Here is a 27,687-nt window from a genome sequence, read left to right on the forward strand (position 1 = left end):
TGATGCTCCAAGTTCTGGTACCTGTGGAGGGTGAACAAGAAGGCTTCACCTTGGTTAACACAGAGCTGCTTGTCCTCACTTAAATCCCCTAAATTGCTTTCTCCTGCTTGGCACAGCCTGAATTCTCAGGATTTCCATCCCTACACTTCCCAAATGCATGAAATCCTAAAGAGTCACCAATGTTGCAACCATGGAATGGTTTGGGTTGGAAGGGACCTCAAAGCTCATCCAGCTCCACCTCCTGCCATGGGCAGGGACACCTTCCTCTAGATCACAATGCTCCAAGCCCTGTCCACCCTGGCCTGAGCACTGCCAGGAATGGGACATCTCCTCTTAACTAGACTAGCAATATATTAAAAAACTCTAAATAGTAAAATGTCAGAGATAGCCAAGAATGCTGAAAGTCTTTTAGTGACCTAAGATGACAGAACTCAAAAGGTTTGTTAAAAGTTGGTAGAACAATAAAGTTTAAAGAGCTGACCTTTGTCAACACTTTGTTTCCAGTGCTTTCCATGGATGGTCTGTTTCCAAACACTCCTTCCTTGTACATCAGAAAAATGTTAAGTGGTTAGAACACGAAAATGGGAGCAGCTGGGTTATCTTGAACAGCACACTGTGTTGTTTTTACCAAAAGTGTACCTTGGCCAGAACATCCTAAATGAGTCAGGGCTCTGCACAGCTTACCCTCACTTCATATGTTCCTGGAATAACACAATTCCATTTGTTTTGCTAAGAATTTTCTCCTTCACAGGAAAAGCACCATTAAACAATGTGTTCTTTAAATCAAAGGTGAAACTTGTGTGTTTTCTTCCTCCTCTGACATCAGATGATTTAAAAGATTCCCCAGAATGGCTGCAGGGATCTGTTAAACCCTGGCAAGAGATGCAATGCCAGCTTGGAGAAACATGCCATCAGAGACACTTCCCAAAACTGAGAGGGACTGGAAACCCCTGATTGGAAAGTGAAGCATTCCACCTTCATAACCCAATTTTTCTGTAAAACAAAAAAACACAACGAAGAAAGCAAATGCCAGCTAAGTCTCTCATCTTTCTAATAAAGAACTCATTCAGGTTCTGTTGATCCAAAGATTCCAAAATCCCAAATATTCTAGATAACATATCCTTGTTCTTGCTGGCAGTGACACACATCCTCAATCTTCATCAGTGTCTGTTTGAAGACAGAATGAAGGTGAATTTTCCTCTGAAATGTCTAAGTGTGAAAGTAATTAATACTTTGAGCACCTTGCCTAGCAAATGAACACAGTGGAAGTGTAAAGTGCAAAGACAACACAACAGCTGTATGGCCAACATGAAGGATGTAGGACAGTCTGAACAAGTCACACTTTTCCCCCAGAGCTTGGGATCTTTGCAGTCTGAAGTTATTAGAGCTTCCAGAAAGCCAAGAGAGATCCATTTTCCTTTGAAGCTCTCCTTGGCACAAGGCACTGCACATATCAGAAGGCTCAGGCAGCCAGACACAGATGATACAGCATTAAAAAAACCTTATAAACTCATCTATTTCATGAACCTGCATGTAGAAACTTTGTCACTGCCACGGGCATGTTACAACTTTCTCCCCAGAGTGAACTAAAGCTCCATGAAAGAAAAAACTCCTTTAAGGATCTGGAGTAAAACCCAGGGATGAATCCTTCTTCAGCCAGTCTTTATAAGAGATGTGGTGTTGAGATTTCAAGAGAAGCATCTCCAACTTTTACACCCCATCAATTTAAGAGCTACAGAACAAATAATCACCGAATCACTTCAAAAGTATTTCAATAACTTCATGAAGTGTTCAAATGAAAGACCCCAAGTTCTGTGACAGATTAAAATGCAGTCAGATAATGCTGAACAAGCACACTCAAACCTATTCACCCCCTGCATTGATATTGCTTAATCAGGCTTAAACTTGCTCTTTGAGAGTCTGACCTAAAAGTTCTACCCCAGCTTGAGACAACAGGGAATACAGAATATTCCAGGAGACTCTGGATGGGCTCTTCCACCTCTCAGCCAGGTCCAGGCTCTCTCATTTTCATGTATTCCTGACTCCTTTAAGAGCAGATCACTTCAGAAGGGGAACAAACACAAAGTTCAGAGAAATCAGGGATCCTGTTCTCACTTTTTTCACTCTCCTGGTTTATAGCAATGCTCTGCATCTCACTGGAGCTCTGGGAAACATCAGGGAAGGAAAGTGGGAAGTGCTGCTGCAGTTACTGCAGTCAATCACCTGTGCTGTTGATCCTTTGGGGACAACAATTAACCAAGGGGAAAGAATACAGGGAAGAGACAAACTGACAAGGCTGCCATCACTCTCCCTCCAGAGCAGGAAATACCCACAGATAGAACTATTGCCTGATGAGCACAACAGCCACAACATTCACCTTCCCCAGCACAGGAAATGGGAAAACTGACAGCACACTCCCTCTGCCCACAGTGTTGGAAATAACCCCTCTTCAAAGAGAATGGATGCTGTAATACACTGACAGCTGAAGGAGAGACACATCAAAAGAGATCCAGGCACTTAGGGCATGATTTTTCTTCATGGATTTTCACTCAGAAACCACTCCCTGAACAGCACAACCCTGACACCCACCTAAGTGGCACAGAGCTCTTCTAACAGCCAACAAACCCAAACTCTAGGCCCACCTGTAATACTTGTTGGGCTGAGGAGGTTCAGCCTGGAGAAGAAAATTTTCCAAGGACACTTTTCTGTGGCTTGTGGATTGTAAGAAACATTGAAACAGACTTTTGATCACAGCTTGCAGGGACAGGACAAAGGGCAATGTTTTAAACAGGAAATGGGTAGATTTACATTTGACATAAGGAAGATAATTTTTTAAAAAATGATTATTTATTCTTCCTTGTGAGGTCAGACACTGGCACAGGTTGCCCAGAGAAGCTGTGGCTGCCTCATCCTTGGAAGTGTCCCAGGCCTGGTTGGATGGGGCTTGGAGCAACTTGAGCTAGAGGAAGGTGTCCTTGCCCATGGCAGGTGTGGGAGTGAATGGGCTTTAAGGTCCCTTCCAACCCAAATCATTCTAGGATTCTCTTGAAATTCTAGATTTAAAGCCATAACAACTCCCCTAATGTCAGAACAGCATCTTCAGTTTCTCAAGCTCTGATCCTGGTGAGGAAAAAAAAAGGTGTTTTTTCTCTCAAGGTTATTCTTCCTCACAGTATCTACTTAAAGAACCACAGTTCACATTTTCCAAAGATCTGGGATACTCCACCCCCACTCCCCATTGTTTCCTGACATTTGGGGCACCACTGGGCTTCATTTTATCACTTTCAGAATGCACTGCTGGGTTAAACAAGGCAGTTCTGGAGCAGCTCATACCTTTCAGAAGGGATAATTTTACTCCACAGACAAAGTCTTTATTCCTTGTCTATTTTCCATGACCCTCAGGCTTTATTGCCTTCAGCAAAGAGATACTTAAGTCAGTTTAATGGTTCTCATACCCATCAAGCTTTTATGGTCCTGCCCTGCTTCTGCTTGTGCCAGAACAGCAGTGTGTGTGTGGCCACAGAATGACTGAGATCAAGGAAAAACTCTGGTTACAAGAGAATTTTTGCAGGTTTTTTGCTTCCAACCAGATCAAATTCCCAACTTATTACATGTCCCAGCCACACACACAGCAATAACAGCCAGGGTGTGAAAATGAAGCTGTGTAATATCAGCACTGCTGCGAGGAGAGGGGATGGTACAGGTTTTATTCCTTGCAAAATTCTGCTGCCCAGGCCCAAGTATCAACAAAACCTACTCTACATTTTTTACACACAAATCCTTTTTAATGCTGGGAAATTCTCAACAGTGATGAATGTTGAATCCTTCCCTGCAAAGGAAGAGCTTTTTTCCTATAGGACATGAATGTGTCACAGACACAAGCCACTCTAAGGGAGAATTATGGATTTAGGAGTGCATTGGAAGTCCCATTTTGGGAAAGCAATTCAATAAGAGGTCATGGGAGGCAGCTAAATTAAGATCACTTTTGACAAATGTTATGTTGTTTAATCCAGTGCTATAAAAAGTAGCTCGCATGCCAAGGGCCAAGTGTTTGAGAAACTATTATTAAATAAGAGCCAAGAAATAAAAAAGACAGAACTGTTTGGCAGTGAAAGGGAACAGAAGAAGGCAGAATGGGACTGAAACATCAGAAAATGTTCCCAAAATACTAGAAAGAAGCAATTTTTTTTGGTTTTTAAATAAGAGAAGTCAGGCTGGGAGAGCTGGGGGTGTTCACCTGGAGAAGAGAAGGATCCAGGGAGAACTTTGAGCTCCCAAAAGGGCTCCAGGAGAGCTGGAGAGGGACTTGGGACAAGGGATGGAGGGACAGGACATGATTTAAGCTGCTAGACAGAAGGATTAGATGAGATATTGGGAAGAAATCCTTCTCTGTGAGGGTGCTGAGGCCCTGGCACAGGGTGCCCAGAGAAGCTGTGGCTGTTCCTGGATCCCTGGAAGTGCCCAAGGCCAGGCTGGACAGGGCTTGGAGCAGCCTGGGATAGGGGAAGGGGTCCCTGCCTCGGTCAGGGGTGGGACTGGATAATCCTCAAGGTCCCTTCCAACCCAAACCATTCCATTATTCTATGTCATGTGAGAGAGAACAGCACCAGAAACATCTGATTGTGTCAGGAACAGACCAAGGTGGCTCCTTCCTTTAAGCAACATATTTTCCCTAAAGGTAACAGAGAATAAATGGGTGGCAGAAAGATTCAACAATAAAATTCAGCAGCTTCACCATTTCCCAATCAGTATCTTCAAAATTAATAGCCAGACCAAAAAAAAAAAAAAAAAAAAAAACGAAAACCCACAAAAACAGAATGAGTTGAAATTCTTATAGAGGCGTTTTTTTTGCAAGGAAGAATTATAGAAATTGTCAAAAAAACAAAACCAAAAAATAAAGGCAATAAGACACCCAACTGAAATGACAAAAATAAGTGGTAAAGCAACCACTGTACTGGGAATTTGGCAAAAATGATGATTGCAGAGGAAGGGACAGATGTAGGATACATGTAACACAGGGATACATGCAGGATACTTGTAAGATAAACATGGGATACATGTGACAGACATGTGGACATTTGCAATACTTTCATCTATACCCACCTTGTTCTCTAAGTCTACCTATCCCCATTTCAAGGTATTTCCTGAACACAGGTGCTGTATTTGATAAATTCAGTTCTAAATGCCAATTCTCACACTTGAGTTGCAAAGCAAAGCAGAAACTATGCCCAGTCTTTTGTACAGCCATGCATTTGTAAAAGATTTTTAAGATACATTTCAGGTGTTTTTCAGCAATTTGCAGGGGACAAGGCTGTGACTGGGAAGACAATGACACACTGAGGAAAAAAAAAAAACAATATAATTTTTTACTTAGATTAATAAACAAAAGTATTCGAGGGTGATGACTGAAGGCACTGGTGGACAACACATGCATTTTTCTTCCATATAAGATTGCTGTTCTCTGTGGCTGACGGAAGCATCCAAACTGCTTTTGCTTTTCATCATTTGCATATTCTGGGGATTATTGTAAAGCCAGGTTTGGCACCCTCAGCCTGCAGCACAATTCAAACACCTGCACACAAACCCACACCTTCATGCAAACATACCTTTAACAGTTTTGACAAAAACTTGTTTCTCTTTACTGGGGTCTTTTTCTTCTATTAGAATTCCATGGAAAATGCGCCCAAACGTGCCTGGGAACAGAACATCCAATCAGTAAAGTAAAGAAACACTGATAACATTAGGAGTATCTTAAGCAAACAGTACCTTTCACAGCAGAAAGTGAGAAATGGCTGCAGTTAAAGTGTCTACAAAATCTATAGTCACCAAGAGAGAACTCAACACCAGCACAAGGGGGATTCAAAACTACAGGCAGCAAATGCTGAAGTTTTACATAAATAAGGGGAAAAGCATGAGAGTGAACTAGTGATAGCACTCAGAGAAATTTAATATTAATATGATGATGGTTTATTTGTGGCACTTAGTCAACTCCCTGTACTAAGAACTCCAGCTCCTGTTTCTCACCTATCCAGCCTAGAATTCTAAGCCAAGGCATTTCTCACAAGGACCAGGTTTTTTGGGAAACATTCACAAGAAAACAGCAATTCTGGCCAGCCAGCACACATGGAACACTTTGAAGCAGCCAGCATCACATTATTCACAAGTTTCACCTCAGCTGGAAGGTGCTGGGGTTGTTTGGGGGTCATTCAGACTCTCCAGCATTTTTCCATTTACAAGATGTTACTGATGCTACTGCAGGAAGAGGAGCTGGGCTGAGAACAGCTGGTAACACAGAGAGAATTTAACTGGCTTTTACTACTCAGCTTGGCAACACTTTCCTGCACCAAGGTGTGCATCATCTCCACAGAGTGTATTCCAGCATAACAGCCCTTTCCCAAGGATTCCTCCTTCCTGACTAGGCTGAAAGATCTTTGACAGTATGAAATACAGGTCTTATTTGTTTTTAAATAACTTAAATTGGGGCAGTGCAACATTTCTGTCACCTACTCCGAGGCTGGCAAGGAAACCCTGCATGACAGGGGTTTTCAAACTACAATCTCACTAAGCAGCAGCAGAGACTCTCAGGCAACCACAACACATTAATTACCTAACAGCAACTAAATTCCACCTGTCTTGGTTCTTGAAGACTTTGAGAAAGTGCCTAAATGTATATTTCCAAAATGTAAAAGCAGGTGAAGCTACAGAAGCTATGTGAAATTTATAATGAATCTGTGGCCAAGATCTGTAGAGAAGTTCTTTGCAGGCATTTTCTTTATCCCCTTCTTCCCCTCTGAAGCTCTTTTGTTCTTCAATGGCAGAGACTCATTACCCTATGATCCTGAACTAAAATTGGTCAGGTCTTCTCTGATATGTGGATGTGGCACTTGGGGACAGGGGTGAAATCGGCATTTCTGGGGGAGTGCTTGGACTCGATGACCTCAGAGGGCTTTTCTAACCTCAATGACTCTGTGATTAACTTGTGAAGGCTCTGACTCAAAGTAACAGCTGGAGGCTAAGAAACGAGATCCCAGGATTAACTGGGTCCAAACTGCATTCCACAGCTCCTTATGCCTCATCTGGCAGAGCAGGGCAGCTCTGCCACCAAACAACTGCAGGGGCACTGAGTCACTTCTAGTCATGGGTGACTCCCAACATCCCAGCTCCAGGCAGCCCAGAGCAACACAAAGCACATCCCACATGCCAAGGAAGGTTTTTGCAGAGCCCACACTGGGAGTGAGCACAGAGCTGCCACCCCAGAGGTTCAGAGGCACACACTGAACAAGAATGGGAGCGTCCTCCACTGCTGCTCAGACTAACACAAAGCATTCTGCCTCCAAAGGATGATTATCTCCAATCTCCAGCTTTGAGAAGTTTGATTTCTCAGGGAACAGAGACTTGAAACTGCAGCAGTAAAGGTGAATGACAAAGAAAATGAAATATTTAAGCCTATTTTTCAAATTCAGTATCAACAAGAGTCAATTCATGTTGTGCATGAAGACTTTCAAAGTGCACAGTAAACAAAGAGTGAACAATTCAGGAGCTGGATGATCCTTGTGGATCCTTCCAACTCAGGATATTCCATGAAAACAATCATGTAGTCTGTGAATCTTTTATTTCAGGCTTTTAAATGTTGCATCTGCCAATTAGATTTCCAAAGCAAAGTTATCAAACTGAGACACCAAATTTGGACAACTGAAGTTCTTCTGGGCTTTGGGCTGGCTTTGCTTTGACTTTCATGTTGTTAAGAGTAACTCTCCTGTAGGAATTCCCAAAAGTGAGTTACCTTGAGCCCTGAGTGACTCCCTTTCACCCCAGCCACCCATCATTTCAGGAAGCAGGTTATTAAGCCAGACAAGCTCAATGACTTACTGAGCACACCTCGTCACTCCCCCAGCCTAATTAACTCTGGAAGCTGCTTTCCCCATCCCCACACCCCAAATGCAAACATAACTCATCATTCCTCCCATCCACCAAAGCAACAAAGATCAGAAACATCATCCATGAATGATTTCTGTAAATAAATATCCATATCTTTGTATTTATGTATCGACATCATGTGGTAGGAATGAAGTGTCTGAGAGCTGTAAATACCTTCTTGGAGCACATCTTTGAGGGTGATCCTCTCCCTGGAGATGGCTATGTCCTTCACTTTAGCTTTGGCCTCCATGAGAGTGACACTTTTCAGATCATTCTTCTCTATCCTTAATGTGGGATAACCTGAGGAGCCAGCAGAGCCAAACAATCCAACATAAATACCCTTGGAATGACAACAGGCAGAGCCAAACAATCCAGCATAAATACCCTTGGAATGAGAACAGGCATAGGGCTCCACCTCTGACCTCCACACACCAGGGATCAGCACCATCTTAAAGATATTATATATAAATTTTAAAATAATTAAGTATTTAGCAACAAAAAACACAAAACTAATCATCTGCAGGGAAAGAAATTACACAGGAATTCTCTGTAGTGTCATGCAAACAACTTTGATTATTAACTCTGGGTGAAGGAAACTCCTTTAGTGAAGGTGATCAACACTGCACTGCCCTCAGGAGGAGGAAACAGATTGCTGGAAAACTCAGAGCTGGGAAGATTCCTTACCCCAGCAGGACATTAACAAACTACCAGTGCCCTCTTCTGGCACTTCCAGACATTTGGATACTCCAGTAGAGTCAGAAAACCCGGAATATTTTTGTACATGTGTATGAATTATTAGAGAAATTTTGAGAATTACTCTGGTAATAGTTTTTCAGAAATTTAAATGTTAATGAAAGCAAAATGATGCAACTGTGGAATGCTTTTTTCACACATCCTACCTTTTCTCTTCTCCTAATTTTCACTATTTCCAGTGCTACTGGGGTGCCCCAAAGCAGGTAAGAGACACTGGGCAGCCCCCAGCAGACAGGTGCCACTTGGGCACAGGGGCCACCACACTGGGCAGGGTGAGAAGGGTTGAGCCATCACCCTGGGCTTGATCACCTGCCCATGGCCAGAGGATTCTGGGGACCAAATTCCAGCAACTGGAATTCAGCCACATTAACCTGAGTCACTTGGAAAGTCAAACAAAAAACCTGAGGTTGACAGGACATCAGCAGCTCAGCCTGAGCTGGGATGAGACATGGAGGGGCTGGAGGCGTGTCCAGGGAAGGGAACAGAGCTGGGGAAGGGAATGGAGCACCAGGAGAGGCTGAGGGAGCTGGGAAGGGGCTCAGCCTGGAGCAAAGGAGGCTCAGGGGGGACCTTGTGGCTCTGCACAACTCCTGACAAGAGGGGACAGCTGGGGGTGGTCGGGCTCTGCTCCCAGGGAACAGGGACAGGAGGAGAGGAAACGGCCTTAACCTGCACCAGAAGAGGTTCAGAGTGGGCATGAAGGAACTTCCACTGCCCAAAGCATTGTCCAGCCCTGGCACAGCTGCCCAGAGGTGGAGACCCCACCCCTGGAGGGAGTTAAAAGCTGTGTGGCACCTGGGGACATGGGTGGCCTTGGCAATGCTGGGGGAACAACTGAACTTGGTGATCTGGGAGGGCTTTTCCAACCTAAATGATTCTGTGATTCTAAGAGACAGAAAATAAAAGGGCTGGGGAGAGACTCGGGTGACAAGAGGGAAACCAGCTCTAGAATAATTTGCAGGGTAATGCCTCTTCCAAACTCTGTGAGAAGGAATTTTTTTAACATTTCATATATTAAATTCTTACAAGCCTGTTCTTTATTAATGTTTATACCAAATACATTTTAAAGGCAACTCTTTGCAAGGAAAAGATGATCTCAGATCACAAATAAGTTTGGTTTTTTTGTTTTAGGGAGATACAGTACAACTTAGAAGTGAGCCAAATCTCTTCTAGAGGTGCAGTTCTACCTCAGGTAAAAACCTGCTTCTACACATGAGGAGGAAAAAAGGAGAGCACAGGAGAGCTGAGATGACTTTATTGCTGTGCTTTCTCATGATGGGACAGTCACTATCACCAGGTGCCATCAGAGGACAATGGGAGAGACCTTGGGGTCTTATTAGTTGGTTTTAAAAAAAACATGTGTGTCCTACGCTGGCCACCTTCCCTCCAGCTGGAACAGTCCCTTCCCTGGAGCAGGGCTGAATGGGATAACCAGACAATAACTTGAGGAGTAAAAATTCCACAGGTAACAAATATGTTCATTAACAACAGAATTAACTCAGACACAGCTGAGAGCACTTGGTCTGTTCAACATGGAGGAGACTGAAAGAGCTGGTCCCAGTCTGCAGCTCCTCCCAAGGGACAGCTCTGAGCTCTTCTCTCTGTGACCAGGGACAGGAGGACCCCAGGGATCAGCTGGAGCTGTGTCAGGGAAGGTTTAGGTTGGAGATCAGGGAAAGGTTTTTTCCCCAGAGGGTGCTGGGCACTGCCCCAAGGCTGCCAGAGCTCCAGGAGCACTGGGAAAACACTCCCATGGATGCACAGGATGGGATTGTTGGGGTGTCTGTGCAGGGCCAGGGGTTGGACTGGATGATCCCTGTGGGTCCCTTCCAGCTGGGATATTCAGTGATTCTGTGGTATCAGTTACCAGCTCAGTATCCAAACTGCTGCCACCCTTCCTTTCCTCTCACTGCTCTCTTCAGCTATTTTATACCATTTCAAGCAAAGCTGTAAGCAACAGGAGATAACAGGAACAACAACCATCATGGCATCACCTGCTTTAGGAACTGATCCCAGGGCTGGGGGGACACATCCTGCTCTCTTCTCTGCTTGGACTGCATGAGGCAGGCTCTTCCCGGTGTTAAAACAGATACTTCACAGCTACTGGTGAAGTCTGGCTGACTGCTCTGGGTGCAGGGAGAACAAGCCAAGGCACAAACACAGCCTCATGCTCGTACAACCACTCACATCCCCACAAACTCACTCCTGACTATGGCGTGGCTGGGTAAAACACACTCTGTGTGAATTCAAGAAGCAAAGCGACAGAACCAGAGAATTATTCATATTCTTCTCTTGCATTTGCCACCAAAGCAGCGTGGCAGGAGGCTCTGTGCTTAGATTAACACTTACTGGTTACTGGGGTGGCGTTGTTGGGCGTGTCAGCCCGCAGGTACTGCGTGGTCTGCGTGGAGGGCTGCGACAGCCCCTGCGAGCTGCTGCTGTCACTGATGCTGTGGGGAAACAAAAATGCACATCAACATCACTGCCTGCCACTCCAACACATCCCAAATTAACCTGTCCAGGTCAAAAACAGGAGAGTTTCCAGGCAAGACTTGAAAAACTCTGCTCTTTTAAAGTTGCTCCCACATGAGAATGTACTTCAGGTGACTCAAAAATCTTGGCATTAAGCATGAACAGCTTCCTCCTATTTGCTTTCCAGAACTTGCTCTATCTTCTGGTACTTCTCCCCACTTTGGAATAATCAAAGTGACATAACATTCCTTGCTAGAACCACCTTGTCATACCAAGAACAACTATTACATCCCAGGAAAGATTTGCACACATTTCTCCCATGGCACTGGTGTCCCACTCCGACAAGGGCTCTATTTCACAGCCTACCCTACTTTGTCACTGCCCTCCCTAAGGGTACCTGTTGCCCCTTCCAGCACCACCTAAAATGTGCTTTTTGAGATGCTTTCTTTGGGCAGAAGGACTCAAGAGCCCACAGAGTATCCATGAAACAGGTAAACCATAGTCTAAATCACAGCAGGCTCACTTCTGTCTTATTTTTTTTATGGACCAAAACCCTGTTAGCAGGTCAGATAGCAGGGCCAGAAGCTTCTTTGATGTCCTCCCCCTCCAAACACACACAAATGTCCCCCTCTTTGATCCAACTTCAAGTGGGTTTTCTACTGCTGACTGTATTGGGAGGACAAAGAGGAAACTGGTTTGGGATACAACCTCTGCTTTGCCAAATAATCAACGCTTAAGGTTTCTTGGACTGCTGCTGAGCACTGGCCAAGCAGGGCCAGCCACCCCTGTAGGACTGTCAGACATGGCTGGTGATGCCCTCCAGGCCCACTGCTACCTTTGAAGCCAGACTTCCTTTAAAAACCAGAAATCCAAGTCCACTCTTCCCCATTATAGCCCAACCATAGATGAAACCGCTGAATTTTTAGTTTGGAACAGAATCTACTGAATCTCACAATACAAACTTACTCATTTATAGCTGGCCTCAATCTCCCTCTAGAACCATTTTTTTTACAGTTATTCCCACTTCCAGGTGCAGGATTCCAGCACAGCATGTAGCACGAGCCTAAAAACCACAGATGCTGGTCTAGCTCCTCCCCTTTAACTTCCTGCAGAGTTTTTGAATGAATATTCTTCGGTGCTGGCAGCTTATTACTGCTTATTTGAACTGTTCCCACTATTGCATCCATGAGCTGCCTCAGTATGATCCACTCTGCAGGAAGGAGAGTCTTGGCATGGCCACCACATCAAACACCAAGGCACAACTTGCATTTCCTCTTCTTGCTCTGGCTGGAAACTCCTTTTGTAACCTGATCACCCACTAGCCCTGCGAATTCCTTTGGCTGGAGGCAAGTGTTAGGAAGGAATTATTCTTTTAATGCCTGTTGCAAGACTGAAAAACTGCCTTTTGGGTTGGCTTCATTCTGGTTTAACTCACTTCCTGAGCTTCCTCACTTGCATATTCTGTCAGCTATTTGAACGATGCCTTCTTGCTTTAATGACTCCCATTATCCTGCTGTTAAGCCATGCCAGCTTTCCTTGGCACTTTTTCAGTGCCTTTGCTGTGAGGTTTGCAGATTTGCTGTGGACTTGCACTACAATGTCCCTAAATAATCCATGTGCAGCCTGTAAACTCAGCTTGAGCTTCCAGTTAACAACCCTGCTCGGTTTTATTTAGTTCTGGGGGTTGAAATTAAGAGCACCAGTGGGTTTTTCCAGCCTCTGTTGCTCCTGGGAGGTCATTAACCCTAATGACATTGTCATATTCCATTCAGGAACCTTTCACAGAAACAGTTTGAGATTATTATCCACAATCAAGTCAGAAATTCTTGCTTCAAAACAAGCCCCACACCTCCTGATTTTCAGGCACGTTTTGCTTCTGTTACACCTCTGCTCTGGCACTGCCTGAGCAACAGCTTTAACAGAGTAGCACATCCAGGCCAGGCATCTCCAGGCTCAAAAAATAAGTCATCACATGGTGCTTCAAGAGCTAAACCCCAGGAGTTGCACAAACTTCATAAAATCACACAATGGTCTGGGTTGGAAGAGACCTCAGAGATCATCTCATTCCGAACTCTTTCCACAGACAGGGAAAGTGCCCTGAATTTACCAGAATTTATCCAGTGATTCAGAGCAAATCATTAACACCTGCAAACCACAAAGGACTAACATCAGATGGATTTTTAGCTTTATCTCCACAGAAAGTCAGTTGGTTTTTTAGGATTTTGACCTTGTATCTCCACAGAAATCCAGTGCAATGGAGTAGAGGGGAGGACATCTGATCACACTGCTGGGCTGGACACCTCAACACCTCACTACCCCACACTATAAATGGAATGTTCTTCCTTTCTGAATTAAAGCAAGCTGCCCATCCTTTAACACCTTCATCTGATTAAAATCCCTCCACCAGACAAGCAGGCACAAAGGAATTGAGGAAAGCTGACAAGTTCATTTGGTTACAATCCAGAAACCACAACTGCTCAATGGAGTGGCACTGTCAAAGTCACAAGGGCTGGGGACGCCAGGGCAGGGAGAAAACAGAAAGTAACAGATGAATGGATAAGGAGGAGGATGAAAAGATAAAGCAACTCCATGAGGCTGCAGGCAGCACAGAAGCAGCTCAAGACATCCTTTAGTTCAAGATATCCTTTCACAGGGGTGACCACCCACAGGCTGTTTTCCAAAGGATCCAGTTTCACACTGCCTGCTCCTGAACAGTTGCATCTGATGCAGGCTGTTCACACAGCCTCAGCCCACCTGCTTTTCCAGCCTCCCTTCTCCTCAGTGCTTAATCCCCACTCCAGTGCCCTTGGACTCATGTTACAACTCCATTTTCCATGCATGTGCTACGTTTTTTCCTGACTGGAAATATATTTGAGAGAGCCCAGCACTGCCAGTTTTATAACCAAGCAGTTGTAAAGCTCAGACTGTACCCTAAGGCTAAGCTGAACACTGGAAAATCAATCAAAGTAGAGAAAACTGAAATTCAGCCTCCTGCAGGTGGCAGAAAAACCCAAATGTTTTCATCCAATCCTGTAAAAGCGTGGAATGGTTTGAGTGGGAAGGGACCATAAAACCCATCCAGTTCCACCCCTGCCATGGGTAAGGACACTTTCCACTATCCCAGATTGCTCCAAGCCCTGTCCAACCCAGCCTGGGACACTTCCAGGGATCCAGGGGCAGCCACAGCTGCTCTGGGCACCCTGTGCCAGGGCCTCACCACCCTCACAGGGAAGAATTTCTTCCCAATATCCCTAATATTGGGATATTCCCTAATATCCCCAATATTAGGATTTTCCCCTATTTCTTCCTAATATCTCTATTTTACCTAAGGTAAAATAAAGGTAAAAACTCTCTGGCAGTGGAAAGCCATTTCCCCTTGTCCTAGCATTCCAGGCCCTGATTCAGGAGCCCCTTTAGGCACTGAAAGGGGCTCTAAGGTCTCCCTGGAATCTTCTTCAGTATCAACACCCTCAGCCTACCTCCAGTGAGCCCAAATCAATTTTTCCTTCAACCCTGACAATCCCTGCAGATCTAATTCTGTCTGAATCTTCCCACTCCACACAAATATTCTGGCAAAACCTGAACAACCCTTCCTCCTCATATACAGCAGAGCACCTGCAACTGCTGCCTTTCTGCAGCACAGCCCTGACAGCACAAATTGCAAACCACCACAGAGTGCTCATTTGGAGACTGAACTCCCACTCATCTGAGTAAATATGTCCCAAAACCACACTGGGAGAGCTTGAACACATACCTGTCATCCAACTCTATCCTTTTCATGCTGTGGAGGTGCAAGACAGCCAGGATGATTGCCACCAGGAATATCACAGCACAGCACACACCCACGCTGATATAGAACACCCGGGTCGAAGTGGTGGGAGCTGCATTTACAGGATCAACTGCAACAGATGTGGAGAGTTACTGAACCCCTCTCAAAAAAGGAGAAAAACCAACAAAAAACCCAACATTTGTTAGTTTGTTATGGCAACACAAGCAGAGAGGCTGGGGGCAGGGAGAGGCAGCAGCCTCAGCCATTCCAAATGTCCTATCAGGTATCCTGGAGAACAACTACCTTGGAGGAGACAGTGGGAGGTAAAGAGAGCACTGAGCCCTTCTCAAAAAGGAGAAAAACCAACAAAAAAAACCTCAAAGAAACAACATTTGTTAGTCTGTTATGGTCACACAAGCAGAGGGGCTGGAGGCAGAGAAGGGAGCAGCCTCAGCCATCCCAAATGTTCTATAAGGTATCTGGTGAACAACTACCCTGGAAGAGACAGTGGGAGGTAAAGAGAGCACTGAGCACTCTTTCCCACTGCTTTCCAACAGCATTTTGGCAAAAAGACTCTCATTTTGGGTATTATGGAGCCACAGTCAGGCAATGATATTTCCAGCTAGAAAAGGAGGAAACTACCTCACTCTATCCCTTCAATAGATAAATTGAAACAGCAAACCAGACAGGTCCCAAGGTCAAGAAAGTAGATCAGAGCCATGTACAGAAACCAGAGCCCCTAAGATGTGATACAAAAGTTATTACAAGACTTGGAATAGGGTTTTTTCCTCTTCACCAGTTAAAACAATTAATTACCAAAACCCCACTGCAATACTGGGTATAGTTCAGACTACCTGGGGATTGTTTTCATAGGGGAAGCAGTGGAAGCAAAGCACATAAAAAGTTTTTCATTTTTTAAACCTCAAGTTGTACATTCCGGATTACTTACAGATAGCCTTGCTGCTGTTTTTATCAGCTGTTGGAGATTTGACTTCTGGCTCAAGCTCTAAAGAGATGAGAGAAAACCATTAAGTTTGGAGTACATTTATTATTGCAGCCCTTCACATTGTCTCATGTATGAAAAAACAGATTTGCTCTTTCCAAGGGAAGAGCTGATTCAAGGACTACACCAATCCCTACATGTCCATTTAAATACCTAACCAGGTAGGAATAAAATCACACTGAAACACATGTTCAGGGAGGCAAAGCTTGGACCCACTGAATCCTTGTAAAACCCTGCAGCTCGTCCAAGATCCAAAGCAGCAGAAAGAAAGAAGAGGTGCAGAGAATGTGTTTGCTAAGGCACTAAACAAAGACCTCACAGAATCAGTTCCTACAGGAGAGAAAATCATTGCTGGGATGTTCAGTGAATCTTATGGAGGAAATCCTGGCTCTAGTCTAATGTGGCTCACCCTAGGAAGGGTCAGAGATGCAACCACAGGCACTGTGCCTTCTCAGCTGATGCCAGTCAGGAGTCAAAGAGTTAAAACAGAAGGATGGAAGAGGTGATGTCCATTTAAATACTCATAAATATGCAAGTGAAGGCAGGAGGACAACACATCTGGTGTGAGTAGCAGTCCTTTAGAAAGTGGGTAAATCCTCATGGAGCTTACTCAGAGTCTGGGTACCAAGAGGAGCAGTGCAAAGCTGGGGAATGCAGGAGATGCCTCCAGATGAACCCTCCCCAGGATCTGCAGGCAGCTGAGGGAATCCCATGGATTTCTGCAGCTGCACAGGCACAGTCCCACTTGCACAACCCCCTTCCTGCTCTCAGTTCTGTCCAACAGAGCACAGCCCCTTCCCACTCCTTGTTAAGCCAGTGCAGCTTAGGAAAAAGTAATCCAAGGGAGGGCAAAATCAAAGAGTTTTTCTTTTTTTATCCCTTTTTTGAACTTGAGGAGGAGCTATCAGGAATGCCCTGAGCAAAACCACTAGCAAGTTCCTACATATTCCTAACTTATGCATTAAATTCACTCAGAAACCCCATATGCTCTACACCCATCAACACACACCAAACAAAGCCAATTTTTTTTGGTTTTATGAACCTGCAGGAGATCTCTGTAAGCAGTACTTCTCATGGTTCAGGCAGTGGCTCTGCCTCATCCCCAGTGTGGTGTTTCTGGAAAGCTCCATCACACATCCACAGCTCAGTAAGCTGTGAATGCCTCAGCAGGGCTGACTTCCCCCACTTGGGAGTATTTGAAAAAATACCCAGAAAAAACATGAAAAAAAGGTAAAAATATCAACATTATCAGCCAGATCTCCATTTTACTAGAAGGAGATACATACTTTGAATTAAGAATGCTCTTCCTGAAGCCTAATGCAATGAGTACCCCAACATTATATGCTACAAGGCATGGTTGACTCTTCCATCCACACCTTCCCCAAGCTCATCCTTTGGTATTTATACTCAAGAAAAGTAATAAACCCCTCTTTGGAAAGACAGCTACTGTCCTCAAAGGCTCCAGGTAAGCTGAAAGAGGCAGAAGGAGCATGCAAAGAGAGAGGTGGCCATCCCCAAATATTGCCTAGGAGTGGAACACCACAGGCATTTTTAAGGAGGGCACAGCTCCTGGGATTCTCCAAAATAATCTTTTTCTGATGTCTATGAAAATACTAGAAAATCCTAGGAAAATTCTAGGAAGCAGCAACAGTAAACAGGAACAATCCAAGAATAAATTATGGTTGCAAATTGCCAAGTGGTAACACAGAAGAGTCAACTAAGGATTTCCAAAATCTGGATTATTTCCCAAGATCATTTTGTACTTCACATCTAACAGACTAACACCTCCTACACTCACTAAACAGCCTATTTTATCACAATTTATAAACTAAGTAGATTTTCTTGGTAATTTTTAGGACAATTTGAATTCTCAGAATGTGGCAGTTTTGAGGGAACTGATTTCTTCTTTCCAAACAGAGAGAAAATGTTTTTTGCTACATATCTATTAAAAGGTCAGTCAGTGCAGTGGAACTCTTGGGGAAAGTTGCAGAAGCTGATGAATGAACAAAAGTCCTCATTCCTCTCTGAAAGGCAGGATTTTACCTGGTTTCTTCCAATCCTCCCCAAAATTCACTGTGTTACTCCAGTGCTGGATCATACACCATTCCACTCCCTTTTCCTATCACACTTAAACAGTAAAAAAACTTGAAAATATCTGAAACTTAATCTCTTACTTTTGTAGCACATTTTCCTTCGTTTGAAATTTAAAACTGTGATGTTTTTTGAGGAATTTATTGTTAAGTTGAGCTGCATCAGTATTGTGACATCGGAGTCGAGTCTGCCGGTGCAGGAGAGTTCAACACGGAACACTGTGAACACAACACAGGGGTTACAGGGGAGTGGGGCACTCTCAGACTCTGAAATAACATTTAAATAAAGGCCTTTTCAGATTATGTTTATGAAGTACATTATAAGCATCATAAATTATCACATTATAAAGACCTCTATACTAAGAAATGCTATTTTAGTCTTCATGCCTCATCACTTCAGCTCTTAGAGCATTAAAGGACATGGATTTTAAATTCATTTTTGTCAGTTTTATTAAGTGCTCACAGATCACTAAAACAGCATTTGTGGCTAAATGACCATGATTCATCCATCAGTTGGATGGGGGTGGGGAATTTACCTGAGAGGGTGCGAGGAACTTCTCCTTGTAGAGAAATGTTGGCCTGGGGCAGAGCCATAGCCATGGGATCATGGACCTGAAATCCCAGTTTATACTCAACCTGTAACAACAGTTGGGAGAGAGAAAACACATCAGAAATCTGTTCTGGAGTATAAAGAAATGCAACACCCCTTTTCAAAATTCTTCTTGAAAATAAAAACCCATACATTTTTTTCAAGGAGTGTTGGTCATTTTAGGCATCCATATTCCAAGTTTCTTATGTGACATTTTAGTATCAAGACTTTTGTGACAGTTCAAATGAAGAAAGGCAAAACAGAAGCTACTCTTGAAATAATTCCTTAAAATCTGGGGCAGAAATCAGAGTGCTTGTATTAAAAAAAAATTCCCCCACAAATTTCACTCGATTATACTTCTAAACTTGTTCAAAAGTCAGTTTGTGAAAGCTGCTAGAATTCAAAAAATTCCCCCTCCCACAGTCAGTTTAACAAACAAAATTGCTTAGAAATAGTTTATTCAACTATAGCCAAGATTTTGTTTCCATTTAAGAAGCTGATTCTGCAAATATTAATTCAAAAACAGTACAGGACCTACTCTAAGTCATAAGCTCCTCTTGGAAATTCATCCTACCCCTCCACTCTCAGCTGAATTATTTGACTTTGTGCCAACAGTCAGTTCTTCCCCTTTTCTAAAACATGATATGGTTCATTTCTGATATCAATTTATTTTTGAGTCAAGATGCCAAGGGAAGAGACACAACCAAGTTGCTCCTCTGAGTTGCACTACACCAAGTTAGAGAGGAAGATGCTGCGGGATGGAACCCCAGGAATGGGAAGCTCCAAAATTCCTCCTCAGAATTCCCAGCCAGGCCCAAGGAAACACAGGGCAGGGACAGCAATGGAGGCAGCCTGGGCTGAGCTGTGACAAGGGAACTCCTCTCAAATGACAAAGTGACTGAACTGTCACTGTGCATGTGCAATATGGGATCAGGGCTGGTTGGCACTCAACCCAAATCCACTGCAGGCCAAAAGTCACTCCTCTTAACAAGTTACACCTCAAAGGGAAGAACCATGGCAGGAGGAAGCTTCAGGCCCTGCACTGGTGGAGTTTAATACTACTGCTCCTGCTGCAGCCTTTCCTACTTCAGGGCAGAAGAAGAACCATCAGTCAAGTTTAAAAGAACAGAATGAACATCTGGCAGAGACTAAACAGATCATTTCATATATGAAAATAAATTGTTAAGTAACTGGAAATGTTTCAGAATGTAAGAGCATACGCAATCTCTCTGACAGCTGCTGCTGCATGCTCCAGGCACAGTGATTAAGTGACATAAAAAGCATTTCCATTTAATCAGGCCTCAGTAATAACACACTGGATGCTGCTTTTATAGACTCTCCTTGTCTCCAAGCATATGTTTCTAGAAATCTCTACAACAATTGCTCTACATATGATTTCCAGAGGCTTCAGTTCATGGCTGCCCTTCTGCGTGTCCAATGCACCAAGGGAAGAGATTCCACAGCCAGTGACTTGCATCGTGGACCTTGCTAGGAGCAAGAAGTATAAAATACTTTGAAATGAGTGCTTCAACTTTCTAAAATAAGGAGCAGCTTGGATGTATGCCATCTTAACTTATTGCCCGTGGTCATATAAATAAGTATTTTGCACCTTGCATATGGTAATTTTTGCAGAGAAAAAAGCCCTTAAATGATAGCAGTGGGTATTCACCAAGCAGAACAGCTCATGTCTCAAGTACCCAGAGCAGAAGTCATGCCTGCTCACCTTGGATTTGGCGTGCCAGGTGAAGTGGAGATTGTTGGTCTCACTGGGTATCAGGAGATTGAAGGACAAGGCATAGTGATTAACCACATCATTCCTCACGTAAGACAGCTCTGCATCCAGACCTGTAAGAAGAAGGAGAAGAGTAAGACAGGGAAGAACAGGACCAAACACATTGGAACAAGCAACTTTCAGGACCAGCAGCTCCACTTAGACCTGCATGTTTAAGCAAACACTTCTCCAGCCCATAAATTCCAAGGCAGGTTTGGAGACCAAGGCTCACAGCCAGCAGCTCTCACAGAGCTCCAAAGCCTTACAGAGCAATCACTTGAGAGAGGTGCCACAGCCTAAGGAACAGGTAAAAGCTGGAATGTAATGGAAGGAAACTCAACTTTCCACACAAACATCCAGTAGAGTCATTACAGGCTCTCCTGAACATCCCCTGTTCTGCTTCTGGGAATCACAGCTCGTTTTATTTACAACTGTGCTCACTCAAACCAAACTGCTCCAGATTATCAATTGGTTAATCACACGTAATTCCTTCTGGAATAGCTCATTTCTTGAGCCCAACACCTAGGCAGTGTGGAATTAGCTTCAAGGAGATTAAGTCACAGAATCACAGAATGGTTTGGATTTAAAGCTCCTGCCATGGGCAGGGGCACCTTCCACTATCCCAGGCTGCTCCAAACCCTGTCCAACCTGGCCTTGGGCACTTCCAGGGATCCAGGGGCAGCCACAGCTTCTCTGGGCACCCTGTGCCAGGGCCTCAGCACCCTCACAAGGGAACACTTTCTCCCTAATATCTAATCTAAATCTTTTATAGTCTAAAACTATTCCCCCTTGTCCTATCACTGTCTGCTTGTGTAAAAGGTGAGTCCTCCTCATACAGAGTGAGAGGTGGCATTTGTACACCCAGTAATACCAACATTTTCTGCCAACCCTTTGCTCCCTGAACATTTTAGTTCACCTAGAGACCTGAAAGCCCCACAAACTACTCATGTCAGGGCACTAAGGTGTATTTCCCTCCATAAGACACAGCCTGTGATATTACAAACACTGCAGCTGCTGTTACTTTTTGTGGCACACGACTCAAGGTCACACTGAACACAGGGCAGGACCCTGCAGCTTGCCCTGGGTGTCAATAGCAATTAGTGCTAGGGTAACACTGCTTCCCTGCAGGGGTAAAATTAATCCCAGTTCCATATCCTCAGGACAAAATCACAGTGGATTTGCAGCCAGCACCATTTGGCCTTCTCTCATCCTCCAGTGCTCCCAGTTAAATGCTATCAAGGCTCTTGGACATGCCAGGAGAACAATGGGGTAAATCAGACATTGAATATTCCACACTGAGAGAACAGAGCTCAAACAGTCACAGTACAAATGGGGATGGATGGATGGATGGATGGATGGATGGATGGATGGATGGATGGATGGATGGATGGATGGATGGATGGATGGAGGGATGGATTATGGATGGAGGGATGGATGGAGGGATGGATGGATGGATGGATGGATGGATGGATGGATGGATGGATGGATGGATGGATGGATGGATGGATGGATGGATGGATGGATGGATGGATGGATGGATGGATGGATGGATGGATGGATGGAGATAGCAGATTCTGGGATGCCTCCTCATGGCCTGCCAGCACCTAAAGGGGGCTTTTAAAAAACACAAAGACACTTTCAAAGTGAGACAGTGACAGGATAAGAGGGAATGGTTTTAAACTAAGAGAGGAGAGGTTTAGAGGGATATTAGGAAGAAATTCTTCCCTGTGAGGGTGGTGAGGCCTTGGCACAGGGTGCCCAGAGAATCTGTGGCTGTCCTAACTCTGGAAGTGTTCCAGGCCAGGTTGGACAGGGCTTGGAGCACCCTGGGATAGTGGAAGGTGTCCTTACCCATGGCAGGGGGTGGAACTGATGAGCTTTTTCCAACCTAAACCATTTTGTGATTCCATTAATTATTATTTTTATGGCTAGAAAGTCAAGAATATTGGAGAGGCTGTGACTTCAAGATGACAGCATTTAAGGCATCTTGAAATCATTTCAAGAATCCAGAGAGTCATGAAAGGTATTTCTTCAAGAAATTGGGGGAAAATAAATCCAAGCCAATCATTGAACTGTGTAGATAAGCTGCTGGCTCATCAGGGTCCCAAAACTTGACCAAACCCCCACAGTTTAATCACAGGTACTGGGGGTGGCGAGGGGGAGAACCCCAAAGACTGGATGCAAGAAAGGAATCAAGATAATGGAGTAATCCCAGGGAGAAATGATCTCACATGAGATGTTGAGCAGAAAAAGATGCAGGTGCTGCTCTAAGTGTTTAATGTAAACAGCCTGAGACAGTTCTTGTACACACAGTCCACATTTCCACTTAAAAATAAATGGGAAATGCAGAAACGTATCCACCAGCAAAAGAGGGAGGAGGGGGAAGCCCACACAGCCCCAGAAACAAAACTGAATTTTGGTAACACATAAAAGCAACAGTAAACTTCAAAAATCCCTGCCTGGATCATTCTTACATGTCTACATGTTTACACATGAAACCCAACTCAGAGTAAGTAAACACAGAAGGAGTGTGGAGAAGAGCTCACAACTATCAGACATTTGGCATTAGATCCAACCAAGATGGGAAGGTTTAAAGGTAGAATTTTCATTCAAATGAATGCCATTAAGTACAAATAATTTTTAAAATTAGGGAAACAATGTGAAACAATGCAGTTGGAACAAGGAAGCTGCCTCTGGAATAAAGAAAAGCTTCTCCTGTTGATAAATGGTCCCAGCAACCAGAGGTTCACAGAAACGTTTCAGAATTTCAGGGTGATAATTCTTGGTTTAATAGAAACTTTGTAGAGAAACTGGTCAGGGTCACTGTAATCAAATGGGTACACAGCAATAAAATTGCCTATTGCAAAGCCCAGCTTCATAAGAGTAATATAAAATGCAATCCTAACTGAGGCTGTCAGAAGCATCTTGATGTGCAGTATCATTCAAAGGTACACAAAACCAATTTACCCTACAGAAAATTAAACCTCTAAGCTTTAATAGTGGTACAACACTGAGTATTTTCATTTTATAGGACACCAATGTTTTGTGCCTGTACTGTCAGAAAAAGCTCCACACTAACAGGAGACAATAATTATATGAATTTCACAAGCAAAATGTAAGAGCTTCATGAGCATCAATGCTGTGTTGTATTTAAAATATTATGCTTCAAGACTGGCATGGAAAAGTATTTCCAGAGGTTTTGTACTATAGCTCTGGATTTCTACAAAAAGACAGAAGATTGTCTGGCTCAGAGTCCTGTTCCCATCAGGGAGTTAAAGAAACAGCCTAGGGAAGGACTCAAACCCAAGGACACAGTGACACTTTACCAGCAGATCCTCTGCGCTTCCAGTGTTCGTGGTCACAAACTTCAGGAAGTTCCTCAAAAAGGCTGGAGAGGGACCTTTTAGAAGGGTCTGGAGTGCCAGGATGAGGGGGAATGGCTCCCCACTGCCAGAGGGCAGGGTTAGATGGGATATGGGGAAGGAATGGTTCCCTTAGAGGGAGGTGAGGCCCTGGCACAGGGTGCCCAGAGAAGCTGTGGCTGTCCCATCCCTGGAAGTGTCCAAAGCCCGGCTGGATGAGGCTTGGAGCACCCTGGGTTAGTGCAATGGTGTCTCTGCCCATGGCAGGGGGTGGGACTGGATGGGCTTTAAGGTCCCTTCCAAGCCAAACCTTTCCATGATTCTGTGATTAAACTCACAGGCAGTATCTCCCAATCTCTTCTCACTAGATAGCTTTTCTCCTAGGAATCTGGGTCAATGTTTTCTCCAAGCTGGAAACAGATGGATACACCCTTGGGAAATGTCAGTGTTTCAATACAGTACAGTAATTTCCCCTTTTAAGCTTATCAATGATTAAAACATTTCCCCTCTAGCACATCTTTTCCCATCAGTGAAATCAAACAAAATTCCTTTTCCCATGCACAGCTAAGAGCCAGGGTCCTCCCCAGACAAGCAAGCTCCCATCTCCCCACCTCCAATCCACATCAGGACAGATCTGCTTCCAGATCATCCTTCCATTTCTAATTTTTCATCCCCTCACTACCTCCCCACCTCAATCCTGAATTCCCCAAGCACTCTGTCTGTATAATTTATCTCAATCAGGCCAGCAAAACTCACAGAACTTTGCAGCTGAACCTGCCAGTGAGACAAAGCCCCAGCCTGTGCTGCAGGCAGGCAGCCAGGCAGGCAAGTGTGCTCTGCAGGCACAGGGGAGCCCAGGGCTGATCCTGGGAGCTGCAGCACATTCCAGCCCCAGGGGAAGGCACAGCCAGGTCAGGAATCACACAGGGCACTGCACAAAACATCAGTGAGAGCCAGAGCCCTGGTTCACTGATAGGGTGTGGGATCTGAGACTCACTGTGACAGCTGAACCCAGAACTGCTTTAATTCTGCATTTCCCCCTTTTCTTTCAGACTTGCAAACTTACACAAGCCTGGCAACATTCCTTATTTAAGCCTTCAGCAAGCCAAGTGCAAGGAGTCAAGCTGACACTATGCAGGGAGAGAAAACAAGTGGGGGAACACTCCTCAGTGAGTTAAAACTCCCTGGATTAGTGAGGATACCCAGGAGCACCCCACACTGAGGGTGAGACTGCAGCAGCACTTAGATGGAGCTTACAATGAAACGGTCCTGTGACTTCATCAGATGCTGTAAGGTTTTTCCAAAGCATACTTTAGACTTAGGTAACTTAGAAAAATGGCATCAAATGAAGCAGGTCACTGCCAATACACAGCCTCAAACAGAAACCTCTATGTTTCAGTTTTTTAGTGCAAATCTCTTCCAAACTCAGCAGCAGCATAAGGTGCACCAGCTGAGGTAGCAGGCTGCAGAGGAAAAGAGAAACAAATTCTAGTTTCTCAGTTGTTTCAGATTTCAAGAATGCTCAGTAAACTACTAAACCTAACCCTCCTTACTGATGGGTGAGGGGAGGGAAATGAGAAATGAGAAAATGTCATTCTGCAAGATGCCGGGTTCCTCTGAAGGTGCTCAATTCTTACACTATGTAAGGCAAATCCAAGATGGATTTAATGTTTTGTGTCCTAAATGGAATAATAAAAGGAGCAAACAGGTGGCTCTAGGAGGAAAACAGATGCAACACAAACAGCTACAGGAAACTGGCAGCTCCTCAATAATTTTCTAGGCAAAGTGGCAAAACATAAAGAAAAATCACAAAGCACAGAGGAGGAAAAGCAGCTTCTGTTGGTTTAAGCAGAATATTGGTGATCAATTCTGACCAGTTTAAAAGCTGGGCTGCAGCTTTGCTTTGGCAAAGCTCCCTAAACAAGTCCATATGCAGACAAGGCACAGCACAGAAGGATCTGGTTTCTCCTTACTTGGACTTGACTAACCTACACCAACACACATGAAATCAGTTCAGAGCAATGCTCTGCTGGATTTCGAGGCAAAACCACCAACCTTTCACCCAGGCAACCTCTAAATCTCATTAGTAACTTCCCCATCTTTGTACCTTGGGCACAGACTCGAAAGAATAAATTAACACTGAAGGCAAACAAAAAGGTAAATTTAAGCAGCAGCACAGAGAAAGTCTGTCATTCTTTGCACTGTTTAACATAACAAAGCATCTGAAGAAGCTCAGAAAGGAAGGGGAGAGGCCAACTTTCATTCCTAGATGCCAAAGATGCTGGGCACCCCTTGTGTTCATGACAAAATTGAATCATGTCAGTCTAGCAGCCTAACAAAACACTTCCTTTCAAATGCCCCTGTGCAAATGCAGTCTAGCTTAAACTATTTTTTTTTTTCATTTTAAGCACAATATACAAAAGAAACTCGCCTCTGCCATCATGGGAAAATTGGGTTTTATTTTCATGAAGAAAATATATCCTGCAATATGCATCAGTACTTACATGTTCTTAAAGATGATAGCAGTGTTTAGGAATCTCTTACCTGAGGTTGCACTTTCTTACTAAATCACTTGAAATCTCCCCAAAATAATTCTGGCAGATTTGTCTTAAATGGGGAGATACAAAATGAGTGTGCAATGCAAGAGTTTCCTGAGTGTACAATGCAAGAGTTTCCTATTATTTTTGCTGCTTTGCAAAAAGCAGCATTTCACTGTCTGGTAACAGTGAAAAGCAGTCTGGTAACAATAGCTGACAATTTTCTGTCCAGTGGCTCCTCAGCAGAGAAATGACTGAAATTGGGGGTTGTTTTCTTAATGTTTTAGTCTGTAATTTAAAAGAGTTTCTTCACCAGCAGCTGAGAAATCTCTGCAGTGTGACATCAAACCACCACAGCCCACCCAGAGCAGAGCCACTCCTGATCCTGACTCACAGCCACTGACACCAATTAAAGGCAAGATTTACCCAGTTCAGTGAGTTATGACCTCTATATAAATATTTTATTTGTTCTATTATGTACTCCAGAGAATGAGGCCTCTGCTCCTGAGCTGCTCTTCTGGGTCAGTCCCCTGGCCACAGCAGAAGTTTCCATGCCAGGATGAACACTCATGTGAGAGAGTACAAACCCCAAGATTCCACCTCCCTCCCAAGCCTGCTCATCCCACTCCACAAACACACTGCATTCTCCCAGCACTGGATAACCTACCTTGCTGAAAAACACAGCTTCTTTTTACTTCACTTTTCCTTTCATTTAAAGTGCACCCTAAGTCTGAAACACTGACTTGAAATGCTAAACTTTGCTGGTTTTGCAGCAGGTTCTGCTAATGTCCACTGGAAAATACAAACACAAGCCCAAACACAAGGAAATGTGACTGCAGAACTAAAAGTCAGCCCTTGACTACTGAAAATTCCTTTTTTTTTTTTAATAGGGTAGAAAGAACACATTCCCAGAACAAACCTTATTAGTTTGAATGTACTTAATTAATTCAACAATCAGCTTTGCCCAGGGCTGAAACTACAGCTGGGAGTTCAAAGACAGAAGGAAAAAATGCAAACTGATCCACATGGATCAATTTATTTTAGAAAACAGCAAACTACTGGGAATGCAATATTAAGCCTCTGAAAATATTAACACACAAAAAAATACCTACATTTGTGCATATCCAGTGTATACAATAATAAAGTGAATTTTGTTTTAATAAAACAAGTAACTGACCACAGCCTTCCACCTGCATTTTTACTTAAGCTTTCCACAAAGCTACAGTCTGTCCGTTAGAGCTGTTGGGCAGGATTTTGGGCTGAAATACTTGTTTTTAAACACCTTACACGTTGGGAGTCTGTGGAAAAGATGACTGATGAAAAATAAAACAGGGGCAAAAACAAGTTAAAGCTTCAGCAACATGGAGATGATGAAGAAGCAGCTTTTCAGTCTCCTAACACAGGCACCAGGGACTGTCAAAGGA

General features: G+C 44.0%; 1 protein-coding gene across 2 annotated transcripts in view; it reads right to left on the reverse strand.

Moving 5' to 3' along the window:
- The window catches only part of RYK (receptor like tyrosine kinase), a 55,367-nt gene that overhangs the window by 16,880 nt on the left and 10,800 nt on the right, over positions 1–27,687 (reverse strand). The window contains exons 2-9 of one of the 2 annotated variants that reach the window (XM_063166646.1): positions 20,317–20,438; positions 18,541–18,640; positions 18,089–18,223; positions 15,861–15,917; positions 14,897–15,041; positions 11,020–11,120; positions 8,092–8,217; positions 5,607–5,693 (exon numbers count right to left, since the gene is read on the reverse strand). In XM_063166646.1, the coding sequence (XP_063022716.1) occupies positions 5,607–5,693; positions 8,092–8,217; positions 11,020–11,120; positions 14,897–15,041; positions 15,861–15,917; positions 18,089–18,223; positions 18,541–18,640; positions 20,317–20,438 (873 nt within the window). Of the gene's footprint in view, positions 1–5,606; positions 5,694–8,091; positions 8,226–11,018; positions 11,121–14,896; positions 15,042–15,860; positions 15,918–18,088; positions 18,224–18,540; positions 18,641–20,316; positions 20,439–27,687 lie in introns of both variants that reach the window. The other variant, XM_063166645.1, reaches the window with a different exon arrangement.

Source organism: Melospiza melodia, chromosome 12 (genome assembly GCF_035770615.1).
Source record: "Melospiza melodia melodia isolate bMelMel2 chromosome 12, bMelMel2.pri, whole genome shotgun sequence".
Lineage (NCBI taxonomy): Eukaryota > Metazoa > Chordata > Aves > Passeriformes > Passerellidae > Melospiza > Melospiza melodia.